Source organism: Camellia sinensis, chromosome 4, assembly GCF_055761805.1.
Source record: "Camellia sinensis isolate YWXY chromosome 4, ASM5576180v1, whole genome shotgun sequence".
NCBI classification, from domain to species: Eukaryota; Viridiplantae; Streptophyta; class Magnoliopsida; order Ericales; family Theaceae; genus Camellia; species Camellia sinensis.
In genome coordinates, this window is record NC_138964.1 from 200,888,530 (window position 1) to 200,915,708 (window position 27,179).

Here is a 27,179-nt window from a genome sequence, read left to right on the forward strand (position 1 = left end):
TTGATCACATTAATTATATAAGTTACAAATACCCAAAATCATACAAATGATGTCACAGTATCTGTAAGTACACTAGTGTGTACATTAATTAGTATACAGTGGTGCTACATGCACCAATTAGTGTACACACTAGTAAGGGTGTGCGCGGTGCGGGTCGGTGCGGTTTGAGAGAAAAATAGAAACCGTATGGCGGGTAACAGATTGATAAAAGTGTCACTAGAATTTGTCATTTTTCTTATCAAAAATCGGCGGTTCGGTTGGCAAATAATGACAGATTTGCCTTGGCGGTTCGGGCAGATTGGCGGTTTATAAAAAATATAATTCAAATTACAAAACGTAAATCAAAGAGTAAAAAAAAGACAAGAGATACCGTGATGTTAAGCATCTTGTGAAGCTTTCTTCTGATGCAGCAAGTGTAGCAACAACATGATAATATCAACGACTATGCCATCAATTCATTACAAGCATCTGTGGAAAAGTAATAATCAAATACAATACATAAAATTAATATCATTCAGAGTTTACAATATATTGAAAATGTTTACTGTTGAAAAGTATTTAGATTGAAAAGTGAGCTGATGCAAATTTGCAACATGGCCAAAAAAAAAAAAGATTGAAAAGTGAATTGGAATTCAACTTTATTTTAGATTACTGACATCTTGAATTCCCCTCGAGCAGTAATGTAATACTATATTCTAAGGTATAGAACAACAAGCAAACTTAAGTAAAAAAGAATTTTTAGAATCTTATAAAACATGATTTAATAGCGGTGCGGGTCGGTGCGGTTTGGAAGAAAAATAAAAACCGGCGGATTGATAAAAGTGTCACTAGAATTTGCCATTTTTCTTACCAAAAACCGGCAGTTCGATTGGCAAATAATAACGAATTTGCCTTGGCGGTGCGGTTCGGTACGGTTTTGGCGGTTTCGGCGGTATTATGCACACCCCTACACACTAGTGTACCAACTAGTGTTATGATATTATTATTGACCACATTTATTATACAAATTACAAATACTCAAAACTGTACAAATGATTTCATATCATTTGTTAGTACACTAATATATACATTAATTAGTACATATAACATTATTCATTAGTATATATAGCATTATTCTTATCAAATACCCTAACAGAGGACTTAAACATCTCTCTACTTTATTATCATACAAGACTAACTATTCTTAGCTTCAGTGTTACACAACTTTTTATTACCTAAAAAAGTGTTACACAACTTTAAGCCGGCACGATATTAGTGTCACTTCCATAATTTTTTTATGACTTGTGCAGGTGATCCATCTTTGTCTAAGCAGTATACAAAAATGAACACAAATCCATTTCAGATCGTTCAAGGTTGATGAACTGGTCTTTTTCTTAGGTACATATTTATACCTGTTTGTTTACTCAATTTTAAAATTATAATTTTAAATTAATGGGTCCAAATCTTAGATGGAGTTGGTATTAATTAGGTGTGTTTGAGAGATGAAATATCATTATCAGCTCAAAAGTAAGTAGTGTTAATTAAGAGTTGATTAAGAAGGTCGTTGTCTGGGTTGGGACCATCGAATCTTAGGACGGCCACTGAGTCGGGTTGGGTTCGGGGAATCTCATGGAAAGGTGTTTAGTCATTAGTGGGTATTATGGGCTTAGTGGCCTGCACATCTTGTGTAGAGCATATGCTCTTTTTTCTTACTTTTATTTGAATTTTTTTTAAATATTCTTAAAGTATTAGACCATCTTCAACGGTTCGTCAAACTTTGCATCAGATTTGAAATTTGATAAAAAAAAGTTACATTTTAGAGCTCCAATGGTTTCACCAAATTAGTATCAAAATGAGAATAATGGAACAAAAAATTTATCAAAGTGAGAATAGACTCCAAATTTTACCATATCACTATGCGTTACCATTGGGGTGGGCCAACCGGTCAACCAACTGGTTGTCCGGCCGGTTGACCCACCGGTCGACCGGTTCCTTTCAAATAGGTAGGTTCAAACTGGCCAAAAAAGGTTCAACAGGTAAAAAAAAAAAAAAAAAATTGGCCTTACCGGTCGACCAACCAGTCCACCCTTCCCTTTTGATGCACGGTTGAAGCAAGTCATATCAGATTGAGAAAATTAACTTTTTTTTACTCAAATTTAATGAAAAATTTAGTTTACCGTTAGAGATGCTCTTATATAATATTATTTATTTGATATTTTTAATTAATAAACAAATGGAATACATATAAAGGTGAGTTAATATATTCCCTTGTAAAAATTTTCAATTGATTTAAAGCATCAAGTAAATAATATAAAATAATAATATTTCGAGATTACTAAATAATTTCATCCCTTCATCATTTTCCCAGAAACACAAATGAAGAAAATTATTAAGTAATTATTAAATATCACATCACGTTTAGACAAATAAAAATTACAAAATATATTAAGTGGATTATTTAGTGTCTCTCAACTACTTAACACAGGTGAAACAACATTATCTCACCTGTAAGGCTTATACTATGTCAATAACGGGCTTGTTTGGTATAATTTTTTGTATGCTAAAACTTGATAATTAAAAAATAGAAATTAAAAAACACTTTTTTTTCCGTTTCAAGATAATTAATTTTTTTTTAACTTATTTAAATTATTTTTACCTTATAAATGTAGGATAAATTACACTTTGCTTTATTTATGTTTAATCTTTTTCACACTTTGGTCTTTAAAGTTTTTTTTCCCCACTTAGTTGTTCATATTTCAAGTTTTTCCTCAATTTACTCCAAAAGCTTACTCATGTCTAAAATTAGACTAAAAATGACACATTAATAGCCATGTGAAAAAATGGCCAAACATAAAAGGGCAATGTGTAATTTTATCGTAAAATATAAGTAAAAATTATACCAAACAATATGATATAAATACTAAAAATAATTAAACAACTGATATAAATTACACTAAATAATCCCATTTGCACATAAAACTTAAAAATATTCAATAATAATCTAACATGAAAAGTTACTACGCTATTGATTGGAAACACCATATAAATAATACAACATATGTTTCAAAGCTCTTGTTTTTGTCTTGATGGAGAGCAAAAATATTATGAGTCCATCCTTATCAATTCATAATTTATCTTAAATATATTTGTGTGATAAAAATTAAATTAATAAAATATAAAATTCATAAATAAAATAAATTTGTACCAATAATTTATTTTTGGGGATAAATTTTAAGTTTATAAATTCAAATTTATTGTGTTGTTTGATCATTGGATGGAGAGAGAGGGACGTCCGGAGCATTCTGTATGGCCCCACAACCACCTCAAATAAAACGAATATGGATTTTCTTCTTACTTTCTTTATTTGGCCACCTCTTTGCAAACTTTAAGAGAATTTATGGGTTCAATCACTTAATTTTTTTAATAAAGTCATTTAAGTTGTTAAATTCTCTTAAAGTCAATCTTAATCGTTACGAGAAAGGAGGCTAATAAAAACGAATTAGGATTCTCTCATTGATCTCTTTCCTTAATTTCTTACTTACAGGGTTATTGGGCCCACTTTTGGGCCCAATTTCGATAATCTGAACCGTTACATTTTAAGAATTGTTGAGTATATTATACCTGTAAAAAATTAAGTTAATCGGATATAAAAAACTACATGTTCGAATTATCGAATTGCAAATCATTTTTTTTTTAAATTTAATAAATAGTTTTCTGAACACATACTTTCTGATATTCAATTAATTTGATTTTTTACAAGTATAATACATTTAATAAATCTTAAAATATGTACAATTTAAATTATCGAAATTAGATCTAAAAATAGATCCAATAGTCCTACAAATAAGAAGTTAAGGAGAGATCACGGAAAGGATCCTAATTCAATAAAAACACCAGAACGAGAATCCTTGCTTTTAAAACAACAAAAAAAAAAAACCTCTTTCGTGGTGATAGTAGTGGTGTTGTAAGGCCAATAAAGTGGTACTTTTTGGTTTTGGTCCACCTAAAGGAAAAGAAAGAAAAGAAAAAAATAAAATAAAAATGAAAGAGTGTTGGTAGTGGGAACTTCTTTTTAGGGTTTCATATTTGATGAGACTTGCCCCCTCCACGTTAACCATACTGCCCACTCCCTTTCCAGTCTCTCTCTGTCTCTCCCTCCTTTACGTGGGCTTTCAAAATGGGTTTTTACACACAGCGAGAGAGAGAGAGAGAGAGAGAGAGAGAGAGAGAGAGAGAGAGAGAGAGAGGGGGGGAGGGAGGGTTGGCCCATGACTTTTGATTAATTTAAAGCTTTGAATTTTATTTGAGCAAATGTTGAGGATGATGACTGGTCCTCTCTTCAAACATTCACATGGGACCTATATAATGCAAGTTGCCAATAAGTGGAGTTGGAATTGATCATTTTGATGGCCAACCTCTCCGGTACATTTCGTTTGCTTTTCTAGTTTATCTCATGAATCTTTTGATTTTTTGCTTTTTTGTTTTTTTTTTTTTTTTTAAGAGATTGATTAATTTAATGTCCAAGTTTTGTTTCATAGCTAATAAATAATTTTGGAGAAATCCACGCAAGACTGTTTATATGGTGATTCAAGTCAATCACATGATAAATTTTTTTACACATGCTGACTCACATTTATTAAATAAAGAGATAAATAATGATTTACTTAAGAGTGTTTTGAGAAATTGATAAAAAAATTAACTTTTTGAATTTTTAAATTTTTTGGTGACTTTTTTGACAAAAAAACTAGGTTCTTTTGAGTAAAAAAAACTAGCTTTTTTGGTTAAAAAAGTTAAAAAACTGACTCTTTTGGTATGTTCTCGAAAGACCACTTAATATGTATTATAATATTTTATTAATCGAGAATTTTACATGATCAATATTATAAATTAGTTCAAAAGTATCTAATAATTTTTTTTGATTTCACAGTATGGGTTCTATGTTATAAAAAGGGGATTTTTTTTTTTTTTTTTTTTTTTTTTGTGTATAATACAAATGAGCTTGAAACTCAAAAGCAATATATCAATGGGATGTCACCTTGTTGTATTTTTGGTGGACCCAAAATATGATATGGGACATGATTTAAATTTTAATATGGGAAATGATCTTTTATGTAAGACGAATCTTGTATCGAAAGGTGGTCGGGGTCATGGGAGATGGTGATCGGCCACCGTGGGTGGTAATCGGAGGAGAGGGTAAAACACTTTTTTTTCTTTTTTTTTTTTTAAAAGAATTTTAAAATCAATTTCACTTTTTAGAAACAAAAATAATATATCAAACAAGCTAGCAAAATGACTCGTGAAACACGGGCCACATCGTAAAGATGTAAAATTATTCAATTCACAGTTAGTGACTAATCTAAAATAATTAAAAGGCCTTTCTTTTTCTTTTAACCTTTTAAATAAGGTCATAGTTGAAAATAAATAAAATTATTCCTTTTATTTAGAGTCCAAAATAACTTTAGTTTTTTGGACAGTTGACTAGAAATAAATAGACTTCCCTGTAAACATCTTACTTTAGCAGCATCTTGACATTTCATTCAAAAAGATTAAAACAAAAAACAAAAAATATATATATATATTGACACACAGTGTCTTCCAAGTTAACCCTGGCCCAGCTGTCCTATAGTCTAGCGTTAGACGACCGGTTTGGTTTGGTTTGGTGTAGTTTTATGAGAATTATATTATGATTTTTTATTTTTTAATTTAAAAAACTATATATATCAGAGTGTATAATGCACTATTTACTTACAATTGAGGGGAAAAATGACATATATATACATTAAATAAATTATTATGATGGATTTTCAAAACATTTATAATTTTATAATTTTTTGTTTACATAAAATACCAAACATGTTTATATAGTATTTATTTTTGGCAAAACTAAATGCAAAAAAATGTTTGGTATGTACTTTAAAAACTTATTTTGAAGATAGAGAGATGACTCAAGGTGGCTGTCGGTGGCTAAAGATGGTTTCCAACAAGAGATAGTTCTTGTCAGTGGGAGGTAGTTGAGGTGTTCGAAGGTGACTACCAGTAGTCGGAGATGGTAATCAAAGGTGGTTGTCAATTGTCAGATGTTATGACCAAATGTAATTTCTGACAAGAAGTGATAGCCAAAAGTGATTATTGCTGGTGAGAGATATTTGCCAATCGGGAGATGGTGACCGAAAGTGGTCATCCGTGATAGTGGGTGGTAATGGGTGATAGTCAAAGGAGTGGTAGAAGAAAAAAAAGTTTTTTTTCTTTTTTCTTTTTTTGTTATTATAAAAATTTAGTAAATTTTGTAAACTCGTCACAAATTTTTGAAAAAATAAAAATAAACACCAAATGATATTTTGTTTACGTTCTTCAAATATATATTAATGTGTACTAATTGGGCGTTGTTATTTATAAATATAAACAAAAAAGTATAAACATAAATGATATCAAACAATTCCAGAGAATATAGGAATTAGATGTTTTTAGATATATGCCTAATGAAGCTGGGCTGCTTGAACTAAAATTCAGTGTAGAAACTAGATCAAACCTGCCCCACAGCCACCTACCTACATTCTAAACCCACAAAAAATGCTTCCAAATCCATTGATTTCATCACTTATGCCAAACATAATAATACAAATAAACAATGAGGGTTTGACTAGTTGATCAATTTATTCATTTCCACAATCATTATTTAGTTGTATAATATCCAATTTTGTATTGCAAAAACCTAAACGGACCTAGATATAATATTTTCTTACTTAACCACTCCTTTAGAATTATGATTGGTTCACTGTCTTATTCTGTCACAGATAAACGAATGATTCTGGGACCAGATGAGATACAAGGCATTAGATCAATTTCAATCATCATTTACCAAAGTTTAAATTTATGTTTATTCTACAAACCCAAACAGACAGAAAATTCCACTTTGAATTCTACAAAAATAAAAAATAAAAAATAAAAAAAGATTACAATTTTTTTTTAGTGATTTAACCACATTCCTATTCCTTCATATTTGTCTGAAATGATCTTAAAAAGATAAGGTCTGTTTGGTAACATTTCGTTTTCAGTTTATATTTGCAAAAATTTTAAAAAACAGTCATAAAAACTTGTTTGATAATTTTTTGGTTTATAAATGATTGTCTCAGTTTATAAATTTAAGAAAAAAAATGTAAACTCATTACGTTGGTTTTTAAACAAAAATTTAAAAATTTGACTAACAAAATTTTTTTTTCCAAATAATTTTTTTTTTCAAATAATTTTCCTTTTAAATAATTTTTTTTTCAATTAATTTTTTTAATTAATTTTTTTTTCAATTATAATGTGTATGATCCCATTGTCATAAATAATAAATATAAATATTTTAAGCCTAAACAAACATATTTTTTAATTTATGTTTTTAAAAAATTTCAAATATTTTGTTCAAACCAAATGCATTTGTAGTTTATGTTTTTCTAAAAATAAACAAAAATCAATTTATAAAATTTTTGTAAACATAAACAAAAAAAAACGTAAACGTTACCAAACGCTAAATGTTCTTTGTTATCTAATGAAATTACAAATTCTTCCATATAAATTACACCTATAAACACACAAAACTCCTATGCACAATAATTTGCTTCAGATTCACAGAAAACATACCTCAAATCAGATTCAAATTCAATAGACCAATTCGAATGTAATAACCAAGCGTGTTAGTCATGCCATCTCCCAACTCCAAACAAACTCAGTCAAGGCGTGGCCACCATGAACCAATGGTTTCTCCAACTCACAACATTTGTGATCTCTTTCATGCTTTCTGGGTGAGGGGTTGGAGCATCGGTTGCACATCATAGCCATTTATCCGCATAATCCATCAAAGAAAACATTTTGCGAAAACAGTGTAATTCTTCAAGCAAATATGTAATCCTTCTCCATATACACTTAACCTTCCTCAAGAACAAATATTAACATGACCTACAAAAAGAGATCTTCACGGCCAACAATAGAGCTTGATTCACATACATCATTTCTTCACACTCCACCTATAAGGAAGCCTCCATTTTTTATGCCAATATATCGACACTCTTGACCACAATGGGAACCCAAAATTGTAGTCAAGAGGCCGGTCCGCTGCGCCCCTCACCGTCAAAGGCAACCATACATATCTTGAGTCCCTCAAGTCAACTGGGTTCCACCGATCTGCCATGAATATAAAAGAACCAGGAAGGCTTGGCAAAGGAAGTACAAACGTGCTCTGAGAAAAGAATGTTGTGTGTCGAAAAATTTTGTTACCCCCAATGCACGGGTTCCCCATTGTCTCCCACAGCCCCAAGATTGATTCGGCTGCGTGAGCCAGTGCCTGATTAGGGGCCCAACCAGAGCAGCCTGATGTGATCATGTAGTAAGTCCCCTGATACTTGAACAGAGCCGGGGCTTCTCGGTGTTGACCCACAAGAATCCTTCTCATGACACATGTCACGTTGAGGTAATCTTGATCGAGTGGACCGATATGAAGTTCACTATTGTCCTCTGTGGAGTAGATGAGATAGGCTACACCGTCGTCATCTTTGAAGATCGTCATGTCCCGGCTATCGAACCCGTGGGGCCGTTTTCTGTAGAGATAATTGAAAGGACCGGTGGGGGAATCACTCACGGCAACGCCCACCGAGGCTTTGGTGTAGTTGGCATCATCAATATGCATCCACATGACATATTTACCGGTTTTTTCATTGTAAATTACTTTGGGCCTCTCAAGCACGTTGGATTTGTGTAGATCATGGGTCTTGTCTGTTTCTTCTGCAGCCAAAACAATGCCCTCGTTTTTCCAAGTCCACAAATCCTTGGAAGAATAGCAACCCACGCCAATAATGTCAACCTACGTAGAGAAAGGTATTTAATAATACTTTCACGCACAAATAAGCTACATAGTAAACCAAACATGGCATAAAACATTAAAAAAAGTAGTGCTGCTATTCACACAAACTTTCAATGAATTGGCAAGACACGTTCAGCAGATTCTTAGTTTTCAATTGCCATTTTTTTTGCTTATCTGATAAAATTGTATTCTAGGTCACTTAATTGGTGTTCACAAAAAAGCCCAACTGATTGAGCAGTCTTAAATCCTAAATCTCATGCTGTCAAGCATCTGAATCTGTACAGAGCACATAATGTCTGCAACCATCAGTTTTATGCAGGGATGGCAAAGGCACGGGCTCAGTACAAGTTACCCTTCTTGGCCCCCATTTATTCAATAGAAACCTTACCCCGACCCAGTCCCAATTCCAAGTAAAAGTGAGGCGGGGCAGGTTATCAATTAATTAATAAATAATCGAGTTCCCCACCGGGTTAGCAGTTATTTTTAAATCTTGTAATAAACTTCCAAGCCTCAGCTTGACAATCCAGGTGGCGAAAGCATGTCCGCATAAAAGTTTGCATGTGACACAACCTATATTACATGGACCCTTCTAAATATATGTCATACCCATGTCAGATGCTTAACATTCACTAAGCAAGCATATTTATTGATTTAAAATAACCAAAAACTACACATAAAACTCCAATATTTTTCTTGAAATGCTCTATGCCACCTTGTAAACACTGTTTACATTGTGCAATAGTGATTATTTCTAGAGAGGGAGAAGAGGGGTTTGGTTAAAAGTGCAATCAGATGACAGTTTTAGAGAGAGAGAAAGAATAGGGGTAAGTGCCACCAAAAAGGCATTTTTGAGAAAGAAAAGTACAAAGATGAGAACATTTGAGAGAGAGAAAGGAAAGGAAAGAGAATTGTTTAGAGAGGGTGATGGTTGTGTCCGTGATGATGGCAGTGAAGTGACTACCAGCGACAATGGTTATAGTGATGGTTTGGCTTTATGAGGCGTGCTTAAATAAATTACAATGATGATCATGGCGATGATTTTCAGCAGCAAAGAGTAATGATGCTGGGTTTGGCTTAGGAGGCATGTGTTTGGTTAAGTTTGTGGGAGTCATTGCCCCACCCTGGCGGTAGCAGCCAAAGGCAATGAATTTGATGAATGAGCGGTTTCACTTTCAGAGTGTTGTTTCTTATGTCATTTAACAGAGCTCTCCCTAGCCATCCGTAATTGTGTACCAGGAGTAGCCTTATAATACACAACTTACATTATAAGATGTGCAATATGCTTAGTTAACCCAACAAATCATAGATGAGAACATGAGTTTAAATCTAAATCACACATACAGAATAAATCACACATAAAATCAGCAATAGAAGCCAGCATCAGCTAAATAATCCTAAAGCATGCATAGGCAGTGGCTGAGATAAGGCTTGGTTTGGGGTACACTAAAAAAGCAAAAAAGTCAAAAGGTCACTATCCTATTTAAGTCACATCATCTTATTTAAGTCACTTCACCTCTCTACCACATCACTTCAAACCTAACCCATACCCAACCCATATTTCATAAAAAGTCAAAAAATGCACTTATTTAGATCATCCCAAACGTGGTTCAAAGAAGCAACAATCCTTGTCAAATTTGATATCAGCTCATGACAGCAAAAAAGGACGACAATTTAACCTCATGCTTAGCAGGACTACAATTTGTGCAACATACAGAAGCAGTACACGTATAGCATTCTGGTTGTAACCAAAATCCATCACTAAAACACACAATTCAAAGATAGACAAAACAACTTGAAATTCAAATTATAACCCCATCTATGGACTGATAGCTAAAGCTAAGCATGTAAATTTACTAGATATATGTAGGGATGTAAGAAAAATAAAAATAAAAAACTGACCAAACAGATTGAACCGGACTGAATCAGTCATATTTGGTCTGTTTTTTAACAATACTCGGTTTGTGCGGATTTTTAATTTGATTTTTTTCGATTTTCGATTCAATATCAGTTTACGCACCTCATGCATCAAACTAGACTGAAGCCAACTGCTTCAATATATATTGCATATATAATTTATATAATCCAATAATATAATGGTACTAATAAGAATAATAAATTATTAACCTCAACTCAATTAATTAATCTTATCATCTATATAACTTAAGATAGTAAAATTTTATTATATATAATCTTAACTCTAACTTAATATTTTTAAAGCCTTAGTATTTATTATTATTTTCTGTTTTGTATTTTTGTTAATCTAAGAATTGAAAAATATTTGTTAAATGAATGGATTGGATATATTTCAAATAGTGGACAAATAACTAATTCAATATGTTTACATAGATTAGTGGCTATACTAAAAAGGTCTAAAGTTTGAAAGGTCTTAAATCAATTAAACCGCACCGAACCAAAAAGTTTCAATCGGTTCGATTCGGTGTGGTTTGATAGGAGAAGCGATCTATGTCAGTACTCAAAATAATAAAACCAACATTATCGGTTGGGTGAAAATTTTTACCTAAATATTGGCTGTACCGAACCGATTATTACATCCCCAGATATATGAGTATCAGAAAACATTAAAATATGCTACATCTACTCCACAAATAAATGAGAGAGAAGCCTAAATTGAGAAAATAGTATACAAAATGAATTTTTTTAGCAAAATAAACATTTGAAGGGGTAAATTGCAATGATTTTGAAGAAAATATTTAGCCAATTAAAAGATAAGTAAAATGTGAATGAAGTATAATTACATTTCACACTTTTTTTTTTCTTTTTCTTTTTCTTTTTAAATCTCTACCAAAATTCATACTCTAAAACACATTGTATTGTCTAACCTGTTGAAGTATTAAAATTATGACTTAACCACATAAAATGCCTAACAAGCACAATATAAAATTATTTTCTCAAACAAGAGGATGAAAAGTCACTACATTTTACTCATTGTTAACTTCCATTCTCTTTCCTTTCATTCACCTCATAATTTACACTTTCTTGTCATTCACACCTCCTTCTCATCTATTGCTAGTTGTTTCTTTGGGTTTTCTCTTCATAAGAAATGTCCAATCCATGAGAAGAAGTTATTTATTTATTATTGTTATTATTTTTTTTTTTTATTTATTATTGTTATTATTATTATTTTTTTTTTTTGCAACAAGTTAAGACAACTCTTCTTCTCTTCTTTATTTTTTTATTTTTCCCCCTCACTTATATCACTCTAATTGTGCAAGAACTTGTCTGCATGATTTCAAGTTGATGCACCATTCATTTATATAACTTTTCTCTAAAAAAAGTCGTTACTCTTTTCCTACAATTCTTCCATTCTCTTTCCTTACCTTCACCTCATAATTTACATTTTTTCCCTTTAATTAGCCAAACACTTCCCATCACTCTTCCTGTCGTCTTTTTCTTATTGCTTCTTCCTTTTTAGGGTTCTCTTCTCTATCACATATTTCCATTCCCCCATAAAAAACAGATCTCTTTTTTTTTTTTTTTTTTTTTTTTTTTGGCAACAAGTGAAGACCACTATTTTTTCTTCTTTTTCTTTTCCCCATGTGCCACTTAGATTGTGTGAGATTTCAAGTTCCTTTTTTTTCTTCTCCTTTTTTGGTCTGTGCTTTTGTGAGTATTTTGAGAACTTAATTTAGGTTTTATTTATTTATTTATTTTTAAAACAAGAATGTAGGCATGCCTATCATTAGCAATGTTGTATTCTTTGAAAAGGACAACATTATACACTCTACTTTTGCAGGTTTTATTTCAATTTTGCAATAGCGTTATCTATTTGATTATACAGTGATTATCAAGATTTCGATATGACGGTTTTCATGTGAGTTTTGTTCAAATTTTAATTATTTTATTTTATTTTGTTGTAACTTATTATCATTTGTGTTTAGATTATTCTTACAACGCATCTTAGTTTTCTAACTTGGAAGGTAAATTATCCTACTTAAGTAGGATAAAGTGTTGTATTATCATATTTCCTCATGAATTTTTGTTTTAGTACATATGTTACTCTTCTTCTTTATTTTCCTCTTTAATTTTAAGTATTAAATGTTGTTTTTTGGGGATGTTGCCAAAATTTCTTCATGATTTCATTGGCTTGGAAACAAAAGCATAATATAATGTGATTTTTGTAATTTTAATCATACATGAGTTTGTCACAAAAAAAAAAATAAATTATACACGAGTTATGGTGTAGTGCTTAGCTCTTTCTTCTTTTATGCAACATCTACTTAGCCCTGTATATAATTATAAATTTTTGAAATAGTACATCATAAGAATATTAGGTTGACTCACTCAATTTACTTATTTATTATGAAATTAAGTGTTATATTTATAGAAGGAAAATGTTTAAGACTCACAAAAACTTTCAGAACTTGACCTACAATAATGTGAGTAAATTTTTAATTTGTTACACCTCATTAATATAGGCCTAACTCTCTTGGCACAAGTGAATTTATGAAATATAGCTAAAATTGAAGAATCCTACATCAATCGATTTTGCATTTTTCTTCTAATCAAAATTAAAACAATTTATTTTAGTCTACAAATTTTACATTTTGATTTTAATTTCTATTAATAGGATTCCATATACACACCTAAGTCTTTATATATTATTTTTTGTTTAAATATTAGTTTTATTAAGTAACCAATTAAATAAGTTAATAAATCTTTATTTTTGTGCTTATAACATTGTGCACGTTATAATTTAAATATTAGGATAAACTACCAATAGGTCCTAATAGTTGGATTTAATTTTTCATTAAGTCCTATTGAAAATAAGTCTTATTACAATCGTCGATAAAAATAATTTTTTGTCACGATTTTTTACATGTCGCTAAAAATTGACAATTAGTGACTTTTTTTATTACGGTTTTAATCAATTGTCACTAAGACTTATAATTAGTGACGTTTTTCTGTGACATTTTTTAAATTCTCGCTGAATGTTAAAAATTAGTGACTTTTTTAAACTGTCGCCAAAATTTATAATTAGTGACATTTTTTATAACAAAATTTTTAAACTATCGCTGAAAATTAACAATTAGTGACGTTTTTTAATAGTGTATGATGAAAAATGTCATCAACATCACATTTTTGTCTAAAAGTCAAAAAGTAATTAAAAAAGCTAAAAATCCAACAAACTTTATAAAAAAATCAATGATTTTATTTTCTCTCTATTTTTTGCACATCTTTTCATTTAAAACTAAAAATTCATATCAAACATACTAATTTTTTTTTACCTCATATTTTAGCAAAAAAAATCAAAAAGTTACTAAAATGACTTGTTCCCAAACGAGGACATAGGAACTATTGAATAATAACTCTACTTATTAGGACCTATACGTAAGTCTCCCTTAATATTATATAAAGTTATTAGGATAAACTCCCCTCCATACCTCTTCATACTCCTTTTATGGATTTTAATTTGGACCCGTACTAATGATCCAAACCATCTATCTCGTAAGCTCCGCAATAAAGATCATCCATGCAAACAATTAAATTTATCGGAGAACTATAAATATAGGAACAAATCGCATTTTATTTTATAAATAGATGGTTTGAATTTAATTACATTTTATAAACAAAATGTTATTTATTTTCATATATATAATTTTTTGCATGAATAACTTTTATTGTGAAACCTACGAGATAGACAGTCCGGATCATCAATGCGAGTTCGGATTGAAACCTACAAAAAAAAAGTATGAAAAGATATGGAAAGATGAGATGGATGGAAGCTTATCCCAAAGTTATCATTAGTATTTATTTAAGCTATGTTTTCTATAACATAATGTGTAATTTTTTTTAATTATAGATATGTTGAAACCCACATTTAATTAAACTTTTAAATTTCAATTTATAAATATCTTTAATAGAAAAATAAATAAAATAAATAAATAATTAGAGTTATTATTTAATTTTAATTTATTAATTCTCCTAGTAATTTAATCATTATATTGACTATTAAAGTGAGTATTCAATTTAAAAATAAATTTATAATTAAAATAATATTTATTTATTTAAGTTAAACTTTCTAGAGATAAAATTATTCTCCTATATTGCATATGTCGCAACTTAAATTTTAATATAATTTTATTTATTTGTATCAACAACACTACAAATTCATTATCAACCCAGAATTTATTAAGAAAAAAAAATTAATGGTTCAAATTTATTTTACACATAAACCTCATGTTTCATTAATTTAATCTTTACCACACAAACTCATTCGGGATAAATTATGAATTCCTAAGGGTGGATTCATAGTATTTTTCTATTTATATACATAAACATACACATAATTTAACAAATTTATATTTTGATGTATATATATACCATTATAATATACTTCATTTTTTATTTGATTTCACTTATTTAAAAAATAAATTTTCATTCATTTTCTCTCTCTCACCCTCTTCCGGTCACCCCACATCGTCCACCACCACTTTTGTTACATTAATAGTTTTTTTTGAATATTTTATAACATAAATTTGTAGCAAAATTATGTATTCTATAATTAATATTACAAAATTTTATGATAAAATTACACATTTTACAATCAATTGCATATGATACACATCCTTGAAGAAGTCTGTACCACGGGATTTCCTCACATCTATTATTCAAAGGTATAACTTATTTTTCAAAATTTTATCATATATCTAATATTTCATCTCATCTAATTCTATAATATAATTTATACCTCACAATGATATTTGGGATCTTGAAACTCCTGATTAATTTTTTTGCGAATTTCACTACCTAGTGTAAAACCCATCTAAAAATTATATGTGAAAATTCATTTCGCTAGCCATTGGGCTTTCTCTGCACTCATTTTCAGCTGCCGGCCTTTCTAGTTTAAGCAAATTCACTTCTCTACAGAGATCATTAAGATTGGCTGGTGTCTCGATTTGAGGGTTTGTATTATCAAGTCGTTGAACAACTTTTTTCAGACTGTAGTAATTAGGCTGCAGATTATCTTCAGAGGATTGTTCTTGAGATTTTTGATAATGAACTTCAATCATTCTAATTTTTAATTATGGATCTTTAATTTGATCAATTAATTCTAAAGCAGATTTTTGTTCATTAGTAAGAACATTAATGCTAGGTCCAACAGAAAGACCATTCATTTCAACTATGGCTTTTCAATAGTTGGATTCAGAACTAAGGCTACAGCAACCATTACCACAACCTTCTTGATTCAATTCTTCAGAAGAAGTGTCACTATTAGAGTCAGAATATAATTATGCTAAATCATCACTACTATTAGGATCACTATTGGAATGATCTTCGGAGTCAGAAGAATTAATCATAAGTTTATAAAGCTGATTTTTTAATTTTTCATCAATATTTAATTCTTTAATTGTTTGTTTAGTTCTACATTTATTAGCATAATGACCTATTTTTTCACACTTGACACATTTTGCGGATGATTTATCTTTCTTCTGAGAAGTTGTCTTAGAGGAACTGCCAGATTGTTTATTTTCTGTATAAGAAGATTTCTTTTTAGGAAAATATTTCTTTTTCTTATTGGATTTATAGTCTCTTATTTTTCTTAATTTTTTATGGCTCTTTGGATAGGGGATTTTAACATCATGAGCAAATTGATCACAAAATTCTCCTAATTCCTCTTTGCCAGTGAGATTATCTCTTTTCATTTGATATTGTAATTTTAAGTCATTGCAAAGAGATAAACCTTCTTCAATAATTATGGCAATTAATTGACCATAAGTGTAATTATTATAAAGGATATTCATACCATTATTTTTATCTCTTAATCTTTTACGAACTTTTTCAGCAAAAAAAGTTGGTAAGCCATCAATGAATTTAGCTTTCCAATGCTTACTATTAGCATCAGCTCATTGCATAACTTTCATAAGAAAAACATCTTTATACCAACGAAAATGGATAAGAGATGGGCAACGAAGATTCGGAAGAAGAGTACGACTATGGTTAGAGGTACTTCTACTAGGTCCTACAAAATGCATTAAGATGGTTTGGGAAGGGTATAAACCGCATCCTCAACCTGTTGAGGAGTATTCATCAAAGGATTAGTTTCTTGTTTAACAGACTAGAGAATTTCCAGCTGTTGAGCAGGGATGAGTATGTTGTTCCACCATCCTTTGAGAATAGCAATAAAACCAGTGAAAATGAAACGGGCGATTTGGCTATCAGTATTACTATTCTAACGACAGTCAGAACACTATATAAGCATTTCATGGATGGTTTCAAAAATTTGATATTCAGATTTGCCATCAATATTTCAGGAATAAATACTTTTACCATGATAAGATTTTTGCTCATAAAGAATGTCTTGCGGAGTGGGTTGAGGATAATAATATCGATCTGGGGCTAATTTATTGGTAAAAGAGGTTTTATTGATAGAACTTGGAGAAGTTTGATTAATAGAATTCTGAGAATTTATATTTTGATGTATATATATATATCATTTTAATATACTTCATTTTTTATTTTATTTCACTTATTTAAAAAATAAATTTTCATTCATTTTCTCTCTCTCTCTCACACTCTTCCGGTCACCCCACATCATCCACCACCACTTTTGTTACATTAATAGTTTTTTTTGAATATTTTATTACATAAATTTGTAGTGAGGTTATGCATTTTATAATTGATATTATAAAATTTTATGATAAAATTACACATTTTATAATCAATTGCATATGATACACACCCTTGAAGAAGTATGTACCATGGGATTTCCTCACATCTATTATTCAAAAGTATAACTTACTTTTCAAAATTTTATCATATATCTAATATTTCATCTCATCTAATTCTATAATATAATTTATACCTCACAATTTTATAGGTAATTGTATCCTATTTAATCGCATCAAAATAATCTGACCAGCAAAGGGGACCATAGGAACCCCCCAGCCCAGGCCATATTTGGCTGGTGAAAGAATTAATAAAATTAGTATAAGATTAAGTATCCAATTAAATTAATGAGATAATTATTTATTATATATTCTTCTTTTTTTTGAGAAATTAGTAAAATATTCCTCCCCAACTTTTAGTAGTATGAGGGATCAAATATTTTTTTTATTAGCTAAAGTCCTTAATAATATTATTAAAAAAATTTCAATTGGTCACATATAAAGCTATTTCATATTATTTATCTTGTAAAATCTTAATATCAGTCTCTTAAAGTAAACCCCCTTTTTTTTCATGGAAATTATGATTAACATCTCTTAGACCATCTCCAACCTAAATTCTATCGTCAAGAAAAAGTCTTAAAAGTGAGTTCCAACATTTTTATTAAAGTGCTATCAAATAGAGAGAAGTAGATATGTAATCAAATGGAGGGAGATTTGATCATTCATTAGGGTCCAGCTTGTCTCATGTTTGATATCAAGACTGGACCGTCCAGTTCAGCCCATGGGCCCATTTTTTGGGACCCGTTTTGATAATCCAAACTATTCAATGTGTAGAACTTGTCGAGTATTATATCCCTGTTAAAAATAACATTGATCGGATATTGAGGACTATTTGATCAGATCAGTTTTCTATATAAAGAAAAAGGACGGTAAAAAAATAAACGGTTGACAGAAAATAATCCGATCAAATAACTATCGACATCCAGTCAACGTGATTTTTTACAGGGATATAGTACTCGACGAGTTCTATACATTCAACGGTTCGGATTATCAAAACGGGACCAAAAATGGGCCCATGGGCTGGGTTAGACGGTCCAGTCTTGATCTCAAACATGAGACAAGCTAAACCCTAAATTGAAATGGTTATCGTTGGACTGGACATTCACCTAAGGCAATTTGATATTTTTTTTTGTTAATCTCCATACGATCTCTAGGACATCTGCCCATACATCATTCTAGACAATTGGAGATGAAAAAAATTTGATAAAAATTTTAATTTTAGTATTTGAGTGAACGTTATCAAATGAAACTTTTCATCAATTTTTTTAAAAAAAATTGATTCAACGTTATAAATGCTCTTAATATTAAAAACAGTACCGTTACATCCATTGAATTTGTGGTCGAATTAGTCCGAATGAATTTTTTCTCGACAAGAATTTTTTGTTTTGGAGATTTTTACTAGGAAGAAACTCATTCATACTAATTCAAACAAAATCATTAATCTATTAAAAAAATTTCCGATTTTATCAAATAATAAAATTTACAATGCCCTTGTTTGGCATATTAATTTTAAAGTTAAAAGACTAAAATAATTATAAAAAGATAAAATAAATTAAAAAATTAATATGATAAAATATTGTAGTTAAACTATAATTATTATATTTCTTTCTTAAATAAAAAAATAAAAATAAAATAAAATAAAATAAGCCTTTTTAGGTTAAAAACCAAAAAAAAACCAACCATTTTCCAAACGAAGCCGTGCCCTTATAGTGGTGTGACTTACAATCTACTACTCTATGATGACTGAAAAAATGGCAAGTGCTAACTCATCAGAGTTCTATTTGGATTTCGACTTCCACACTGACTCGCCGTCAACACGGACACGACTCTCGTCCTTCTCTCTCCAAGGTAAGTATTCTTGTTCTGATTAGGGCTTTTTTTACATTGCATTTAACTTGATTGTTTTGATTCAATGAAATGCAGACAGACATTGGAGAGTGGAGGCAAACGTTTTGGTTGAATTTGGGGCTCTGGTTGTCTCTGCCTATAGTCACCACTGTTTAAAAGTACTCTCTCTAATCTTTTATTTTTTTCTTCCCTCAAATAAAATTGAGATGTTGATTTATGGTTTATTTGTGCTTGAAGTGATGTGTTTTGATTTGCTAAAATTAAGGATTTTGATTTATTGTTATTTATGCTAGAAGTAGGGATTGTGGTGTTCATAAATTAGGATTTTTTATTTGTGGTGATGTGCGCAAAAATTAGGGATTTTGATTTGTGCTAAAATTAGTAATTTTGATTGACGATTTTTATTTTAATTAAAAAACAATAGTCGTGGAGAAATACTTCAAGACTCTGTTTGGTTGATAGATTTTGGGAGGGATTTGCACAGGGAAAGAGAAAATGTTGGTGAAATGTGAATGAAATATAACCATATTTCATCTGTGTTTCACACACCTTTTCCTTTTTGCTTTCTAAATACCTTCTCAAATCTACAAACCAAACATAGCACAAAAGAAAATGAACGTTGGAATTGTCTATTCCTAAAAAAAGATGATAATTTTTTTTCCTTGAAACATAGTCGCATAGAAATTAATTTGGTAGATCCCCAAAACCTTTACACTGATAGTTTTTCACTAGGACAACCTAAAACCTTTACACAGATAGATTTTTCATTAAGACAACTGAAAACCTTTGTAGATTAATAAAATCTAGGAAACAAAAACAATGGGGTTTTCTTGGATCAACCCAATACCAACTTCCAACGCACAAACCTACAAACACTTGGAAGGAAGCTTGCTAATTACTTCCAAAAGTCTATGGGACACGCATAGAGAGTGTGCAAAGGCTATAGTGTATACAACCAAAGATGTATTACACTAGCACTAGGATGAAAAATATACCTTCAAAGAGAATTCCCAAGACTTCCAATGAAGCAAGCTTTCCAACTCACTCCCAAGACGTCCAAGGTGCTATGAAGTTCTCTCAAACTGACACTCACATAAGATAGAAAATCTATAGAAAATTTTATTTACAGTGTATAACAGATGTAGAACTATTTCTTAAAAGGTAATACCAAGTAGAGATGTGTTAGTATTTAAAGAACCCCAAATAACATCTAGTCCAATAGGTAGTTTTCTTCAAAACTCGCCTCTATGGGCTGGCGCATCATTTGCCATGGTTAGCCCACAAACACATGGAGTTTTAGCTTTGAGATACAAATGAGCAATCCATACTCCACTACAGAGTTTTACCATACTGTGGATCTCATCATGGGTTGACCCATGCTTACACATGGCTGGTCCACATGTGGGTCTTGTCAACAGTCTATGAACCTGATTCTAGCTTGATCAACCAACCTATTTGGTTGTTTCCAGTGACATGAAACTCCTAGTCAACCAGTCTCTGATGCTGATTAACCAAGATGACCAAATGAACCCATAGCACCTTCCATGCCAATAAAGAACTCCCATAACATCTATGCTTTCAAAACTTCAGGCCTTGTCCAATATGGTCTCCAAAGTGATAGTGGCTTGGACTCTACCTAAGATGCACATTATGTAGTCATGAAATCACCAAACTATGATAACCCTAGCACTAACAAAGTATACCATAAGATAACACAATAAAGGCCATAACTTAAAAACATTAACCGAACTTGAGATATTGGATAAATAAATATGTCATCCAAACCATACAAACTTTTTGTATGGGAAAATTCTACGATACACACCTCCTTAAAAGGTGTAGCCATTATAGCCAATTAAGATTTTAGAGACAAATTTAGGGACAATCACTTTTTCGGAACGAAATATTCTAGTTGCTAAAAGTATCATTATTATATTTTTAGTGACAAAATTGGATATTTAGTAATGAATTACTATCCTTTTGAGATTAATTTTTTTTTTTTTTTTCATCTAAAAAGTAAACCTTTTTGGCACCAAATTATTTGGCCCCCAAAAGTGCATTTATTAGCGACATTTTCAAAATTGCCGCTAAAGGTCCTATTTTTGACTTTTCCAGACAACCTTTTAGCGACAACTCTTGCCATCTCATGACGGCAGAAATTGGTGCCCTAATTGTTTTTGTAACAAAAATTTTATTTTTAAGGGAAAAAATTTAGTCTATAAAATCCAAAAATGTTGTAGTGACCATACATTCTAGTTATGAAGATTTATGGTCTTAGGCCTTGTTTGAGAATAGACTATTTTAATAACATTTTGATTTTTTACGAAAAGATATACAGAAAAATAGAGAGAGTGATATGACAACTTATAGTGACTTTTTAATTTTTTGGCTAAAACATGTAGTTGCCAAACAAAACCTTAGTTATAAATCATATTGGTGATTGGTTACAGAGTTTTGCGGTGGTCAAATTTGTGGTGAACCTGATTTGTGGTGGTCTATGTTACATGGATTGGGTACGAGTATCAGGTGTGGGTGCATATCTAAGCGTCAGACCTTCATAAATTTAAATCTTAGAATCTTAGGATATATATCCAAAATTGGATATGGGTACGAGGATACATCATATACACATATATGTTGCATATTATATAATATTCTCAGATGAAATGTTATAAATTATATAGAAATATATATACTTGAAATTGAATAGGATTCAGAAAAAATATGAAATTTCTGTATCTAAGTTATGTGAGAGGCATTTATGAAACTCAAAGGGGAAAAGTAAAAAACTTTATTGTAACTATAGGTAAAACCATAAAAGTGTAATTTTTATAAATTTTAGAAGGGGCACGTGCCCCTCCTAGCCTCCAAGTGGCTTGGAGCCACTGTGCATGGGCACACGTGCAGGTGTATGCAAAGATGGACAAGAGTACATAGGGAATAGAAAACGGATCCTCATGAAATTTTATTTTTTTGACAAGTAAATTCAAAGAAGTATAATATAAAATCATGCAGCATACGCAAAAATTATCTTTCTTCGTGGATCATGGATAATCAATAATCTAAGAGTGTATTCAGATTTAAAAAAAAATTACCCGCGCTGCTCCCTTTTTGTGGGCATGGTAAGTGAGCCCATCTTTATACTCTCCATACCAATAGTATGTCATTGATCTCTCATCATACAGAATACCACCTCCATGAGCTTGAATAGGGTTTCCATCAGTATCCAGCCAAATCCTCCCAGGAAAATAGTAGAAGCTTTCATTGCCAGAATCCTTCACTGGATCTATAGCAGTTTTCCAATCAGGGAAGAATACATGCCTAAGTTGGGAAGACTCATCAAGGAATTCATCCATAATGGTAGCTGTCCGCTTAGGCCTAGGCCTCCGTTTGGCGGCACGTGGGGATCGTTTTCCCTTTGGTGGGGGAATTTGAATATTCTCCTCCTCCACCTCTTCAAGTTCACGTAATAGAGGGTGGTGGCTCATGTGCACTTGGATCTCTCCACCCCGCCCATGTTTGTGTTGAACAAGGGAGTACAGATGGAGCATAACGAGGCATCCCACCAAGCTCCACACAACAACGGAAAATGAGCACCTGGTTCCTGCATGGCAATGTAAATTGGTCGGTTTCCTGTATTTGTTCCTCATCCTCATTTGTTCCTTTTTTTTTTATCTTCAACATACGGCTGCAATTAAGAAAATGCAACCTATGGAGATCCAAATGTAAAATTATATAAACATATTAATTATATTTAACAGAACAATAAGGAAAATTAGTAAAAATACACCCATTACAAGCATATACAGAACAGATACACATACATACATACAGGTCATCAAAGACAAATTGCAAACAAAATTCGTTGATAATGAATGTGCCTTTAATGAAGCTAAAATTTTTCTTGATTGTAATAGACAATTATGAATTCTAGGTCAGTAAATACGTTTGTCAACTTTAATTATTATTTTAAATGAAATTCACTTTCCATGCAATAATTTTAATAAATAAGATATATTATTCAAGGTGTACAACAAATAACTAGAAATAGATGATTGATGTGAAGCACAAAAACAGTTACTGTAGCATATAAACCTTCCTAAATATGCAGAGTAATGTTAGGCATCATGACAAGCTTTGGATTATACACAATAAAAACACCACACCCTAATCAACGATGGAAATCTTCCTTTCATGATATTTCTTTCATGAGGCCTAGGATTATTCAAATATATATGCCCATCAGTTTCGTTAAGGCTGTGTTTGGTTCATGATTTGGGGAGCGAAACGTTCTTTTCCCATTTCCTTTCCAAATCACTCTCCAAATCCTTGAACCAATCACAGCCCAACTCCTATACAAATAAACCGCTAATTGACAGTTATATTGACCAAAAAACTGAACAACCCAGAATTTCAAAAACAGACCTAAAATCCAGTATATACCCAGTTCAATACAAACTTCGATGCATCAAAACAAAAACTGATCCGCTCAAAATCAAAATCAGATAGCTCAAAACTACGATCAACCCATGAATACAGATTGACAAATGAATCGATAGAAGACACAAAAGACCCAGGTGGAGCTAATTGGTAGCATCATCAGCTGTGCAAAGGGTAGTCGCCGAAAGTCAAAAGAAGCTTACCTGAAAGCGTCCGAATCATGACTGAAGAGAAATTTGCAGACATGGATAGTAGTAATCTGAATCTGTATGGGTGTGTATTATCTTTGAAAATGGTCCTATATATTCATCTCTGATAATTTACCAACCTTGAGGGGTCCCAAAATGGTCGCTTGGTTTTGACCTACGAGAGAATAGAAGGAGAGAGATGAAAATGGGAGGAAGGGAGAGAGAGAGAGAGAGAGGCTGTTGAATTTTTAGGTCCGAGTAACCGAGTTGGATATTAGACTAGTCGGTTTGATATGATTAGTATTTAAATAATTTGTTTATTGGATTGATAATGTCAAATTTATTATTTTGAATATTAATATAAATAGTTTTTCTTATCAAATTTAATTGAATTAAACTGATTAAAAAATAGTTTAGTTTGGTGCAGTTTAATAAGTTTAAAATATTTTAAATTTGATTCGTTTTGTTATATAATTATTGATTTATATAAAAATATTAAATTAATTATTTGTTCACTATTTCATATTTGATAAATATTTTTAGATTCTTTAATTAATAAAAATAAAAACAAAAAATAATAATAAATATTGAAGTTCTAAAAATAATGAATTAGAATTAAGATTATATATAAGAGTTTACTACTTTAGATTATAGAAATGATAAAGTTAATTAATTAAGATTAATAATTTATTATACTTATCAATAACATTGTATTTTATATATATTATAAATATAATATATGTTGAAGAGTTCAGTTTCGATTTAGGTCAGTACACAAAGTCTTTGAACTGATATCGAATTAAAAATTTTAAAAAAATTAAAAAATTACACAATTATTATTAAAAATAAACCAAATATAATTATTTTGTTCCAATTCAATTGATTTGATCAATTTTTTTTGGTATATTTCTTACCACTCTAGAGATGCTCGTTTTCTTACCACTCTAGAGATGCTCGTATAAATGAAGTCTTCAGACCAAAGATTCCTCCACTCTCCATTGTTAAGCTGGTTTATTATTATTATTATTGAGAGGAAAGATACACTTCCACTTTACAATTATAAAAAAATTTAAAAAAAATTGACATAATTTTATATTTTTTGATTTATAAGTAAAAAACTAAAAAAATATATAACCAAATAAAAAAAATTCATAATTAAAATTTCAAAATAATATCATAACTAAAGAAGAAAATAGTATAACTAAGGGTGCTTCTGGTATGAGATGTGTATAATAGAATTATCCAATATTGAGACGTATTTATTTATAAAGTATTTTTAAAAACAATTAGTGTGTTTGGTTTCAGTTTTCTGAAAACTGAGTTTTTTTTTTTTCGTTTTTTTTTTTTTTAGTGAATATTTTTAAAATTTTAAATATTTTTTTACTTTTTTAGATGCACCTTACTTAGATGTATTTAAATAGTAAAATATTTGTGAAAATTTATTTTAAAAAATTAATAAATACACAAAAATATAAAAAAATATATTGAATTTTCAAAAAAAAATTTTGTATTTTCTGATATTTAGTGTATTTTTTAAAGATTTTTTCACAAATATTATACTTTTTAAGTGTATTTATGTTAGGTGTGTCTAAAATTTTTATTAAAAAAATTACTTAAAATATTAAAAAAATTCATTGAAAACATTAAAATATGGAAAATAAAAAACTAGAGAACAAAATTTTCTGAAAACTATTTTTTGAAAATTAGAATCAAACAAGCTGATAGTGTTTAGAAAAGCACTATGGTGTACACTATTATATGCACTTTATAACTAAAAAATGATATAATTTTAATTTTTTGAGTCATAATTAAAAAAATAAAAAAATATCATAACTAAACATAACATAAAGTATAACTAAATAATTTATAAATTATAACTAAAATAATATCATAATTAAAAAAAAAATAATATAATTAAGAATGTATATGATAAATCCTTTTAAATATGTGTATATTAAAATTTCCCTAGTGTTTATTTGTTTTATTTTTTAAGTTGGCTGCGCTTTAATTTTTAGCTTTCCTAGCACATTATTTTGTGTGATTTTGGCAGCAGTGTGTTTGTCAATGGTATCATGATTGTTTAGACGCGAATAATTATGTGGTTGGGTGGTTGTGAGGAGAAAGTAAATCATTATTTTTCTTGATTGGGAAAATAAAAATTGTAAGCATAATAATACTTGATGATCCAAAGGAGGGCGGGTCAACCAGACCCACACTTCCTACACCCATCACCAATCATTGAGCTCGTTGGTGTGCCTGCAAAATATCTAACGGGAAACAGGAGTCCCGCAGCGAACCCTGCGACGATCAAGTTAGAAGAGAGGAGATTGATGGTGTGTAGAGAGGGAGAGAAAAAGAATAAAGAACTTTACCTTTGATGTGTCTTAGAAGCCTCCTTATATCCTTTGTCTATTATTTCCTTGCCTACTCCGACCTATCGTGTTGGCCGAAAGTCTATACTCTAACTTGTATTGTTCACGGTGAGACTTCCTGTTTCGATGTAAAGGAGTTATCGTATTTAATGCTGCAGGGGCCTCATTAATGGTTGATGTGTGGTGTAATAACTCTGTAGGATCTTTATCTATTTATGTGGCTGGTTCCCTTCTTGACAAGTGTTTAGATGTTATTGGTTCTTGGTGCAACGTTGGGTTCTCAATGGTGTTGGGATTTAGTGTTTGAACCATGAATTGGGCTCTAAGTGGTGGGCTAAAAGCTTCTGTGGGCCCACCAATGTTAGCAATCCCTCATTCTCAAGTACAGCTTTAGTCCAACGAAGAGAATAAGAAGGAAGATGGAGGGTGTTTGGGGCCGAGCGTGAGGACCGACCGAGAGGAGAGCCGATCGCAAAGGGGGGTCAAGCACGGTGACCGACCAAGAGGAGAGCCGACTGCGAAGGGAGGTCGAGCACGAAAACCGACTGAGAGGTGTGCCAACTGTGAAGGGGGGTCGAGTGTGGAGAACGATCGAGAGGTGGGCCGACTGCGAAGGGGGATCGAGTGCGGAAACCAACCAAAAGGAGAGCCGACCGCGATGAGGGGTCGAGTGAGAGGTGGTGGTGGCACGCGAGGCTCGAGGAGCGATAAGGCACGTGATGATGTGAAGTGGAATAGATGGGGAAGGGAAAATTGGGGGAATCGTGGTTGTACACGTGGTAAGATCTAAACCAATGGTGAGGGAGGTGATACATTAGTAAGA

The 27,179-nt window shown here is 31.0% G+C and overlaps 1 protein-coding gene across 3 annotated transcripts; it reads right to left on the minus strand.

Moving 5' to 3' along the window:
- Nucleotides 1–7,482: 7,482 nt before the first annotated feature.
- LOC114306665 (uncharacterized) lies at nt 7,483–24,265 on the minus strand. Of its 3 annotated transcripts, none has more exons than XM_028251943.2 (3): nt 24,000–24,265; nt 22,452–22,960; nt 7,483–8,821 (listed from the first exon to the last, which is right to left on the minus strand). In XM_028251943.2, exons 1-3 carry the CDS (start codon nt 24,040–24,042, stop codon nt 7,970–7,972), a joined length of 1,404 nt encoding a protein of 467 aa, XP_028107744.2. In that variant the 5' UTR covers nt 24,043–24,265; the 3' UTR covers nt 7,483–7,969. The 3 variants fall into 3 exon arrangements, with proteins under 3 accessions (XP_028107744.2, XP_028107742.2, XP_028107743.2); XM_028251941.2 differs by having other exon boundaries at nt 22,452–23,044; XM_028251942.2 differs by having other exon boundaries at nt 22,452–23,065.
- Between the last annotated feature and the right edge of the window lie 2,914 nt (nt 24,266–27,179).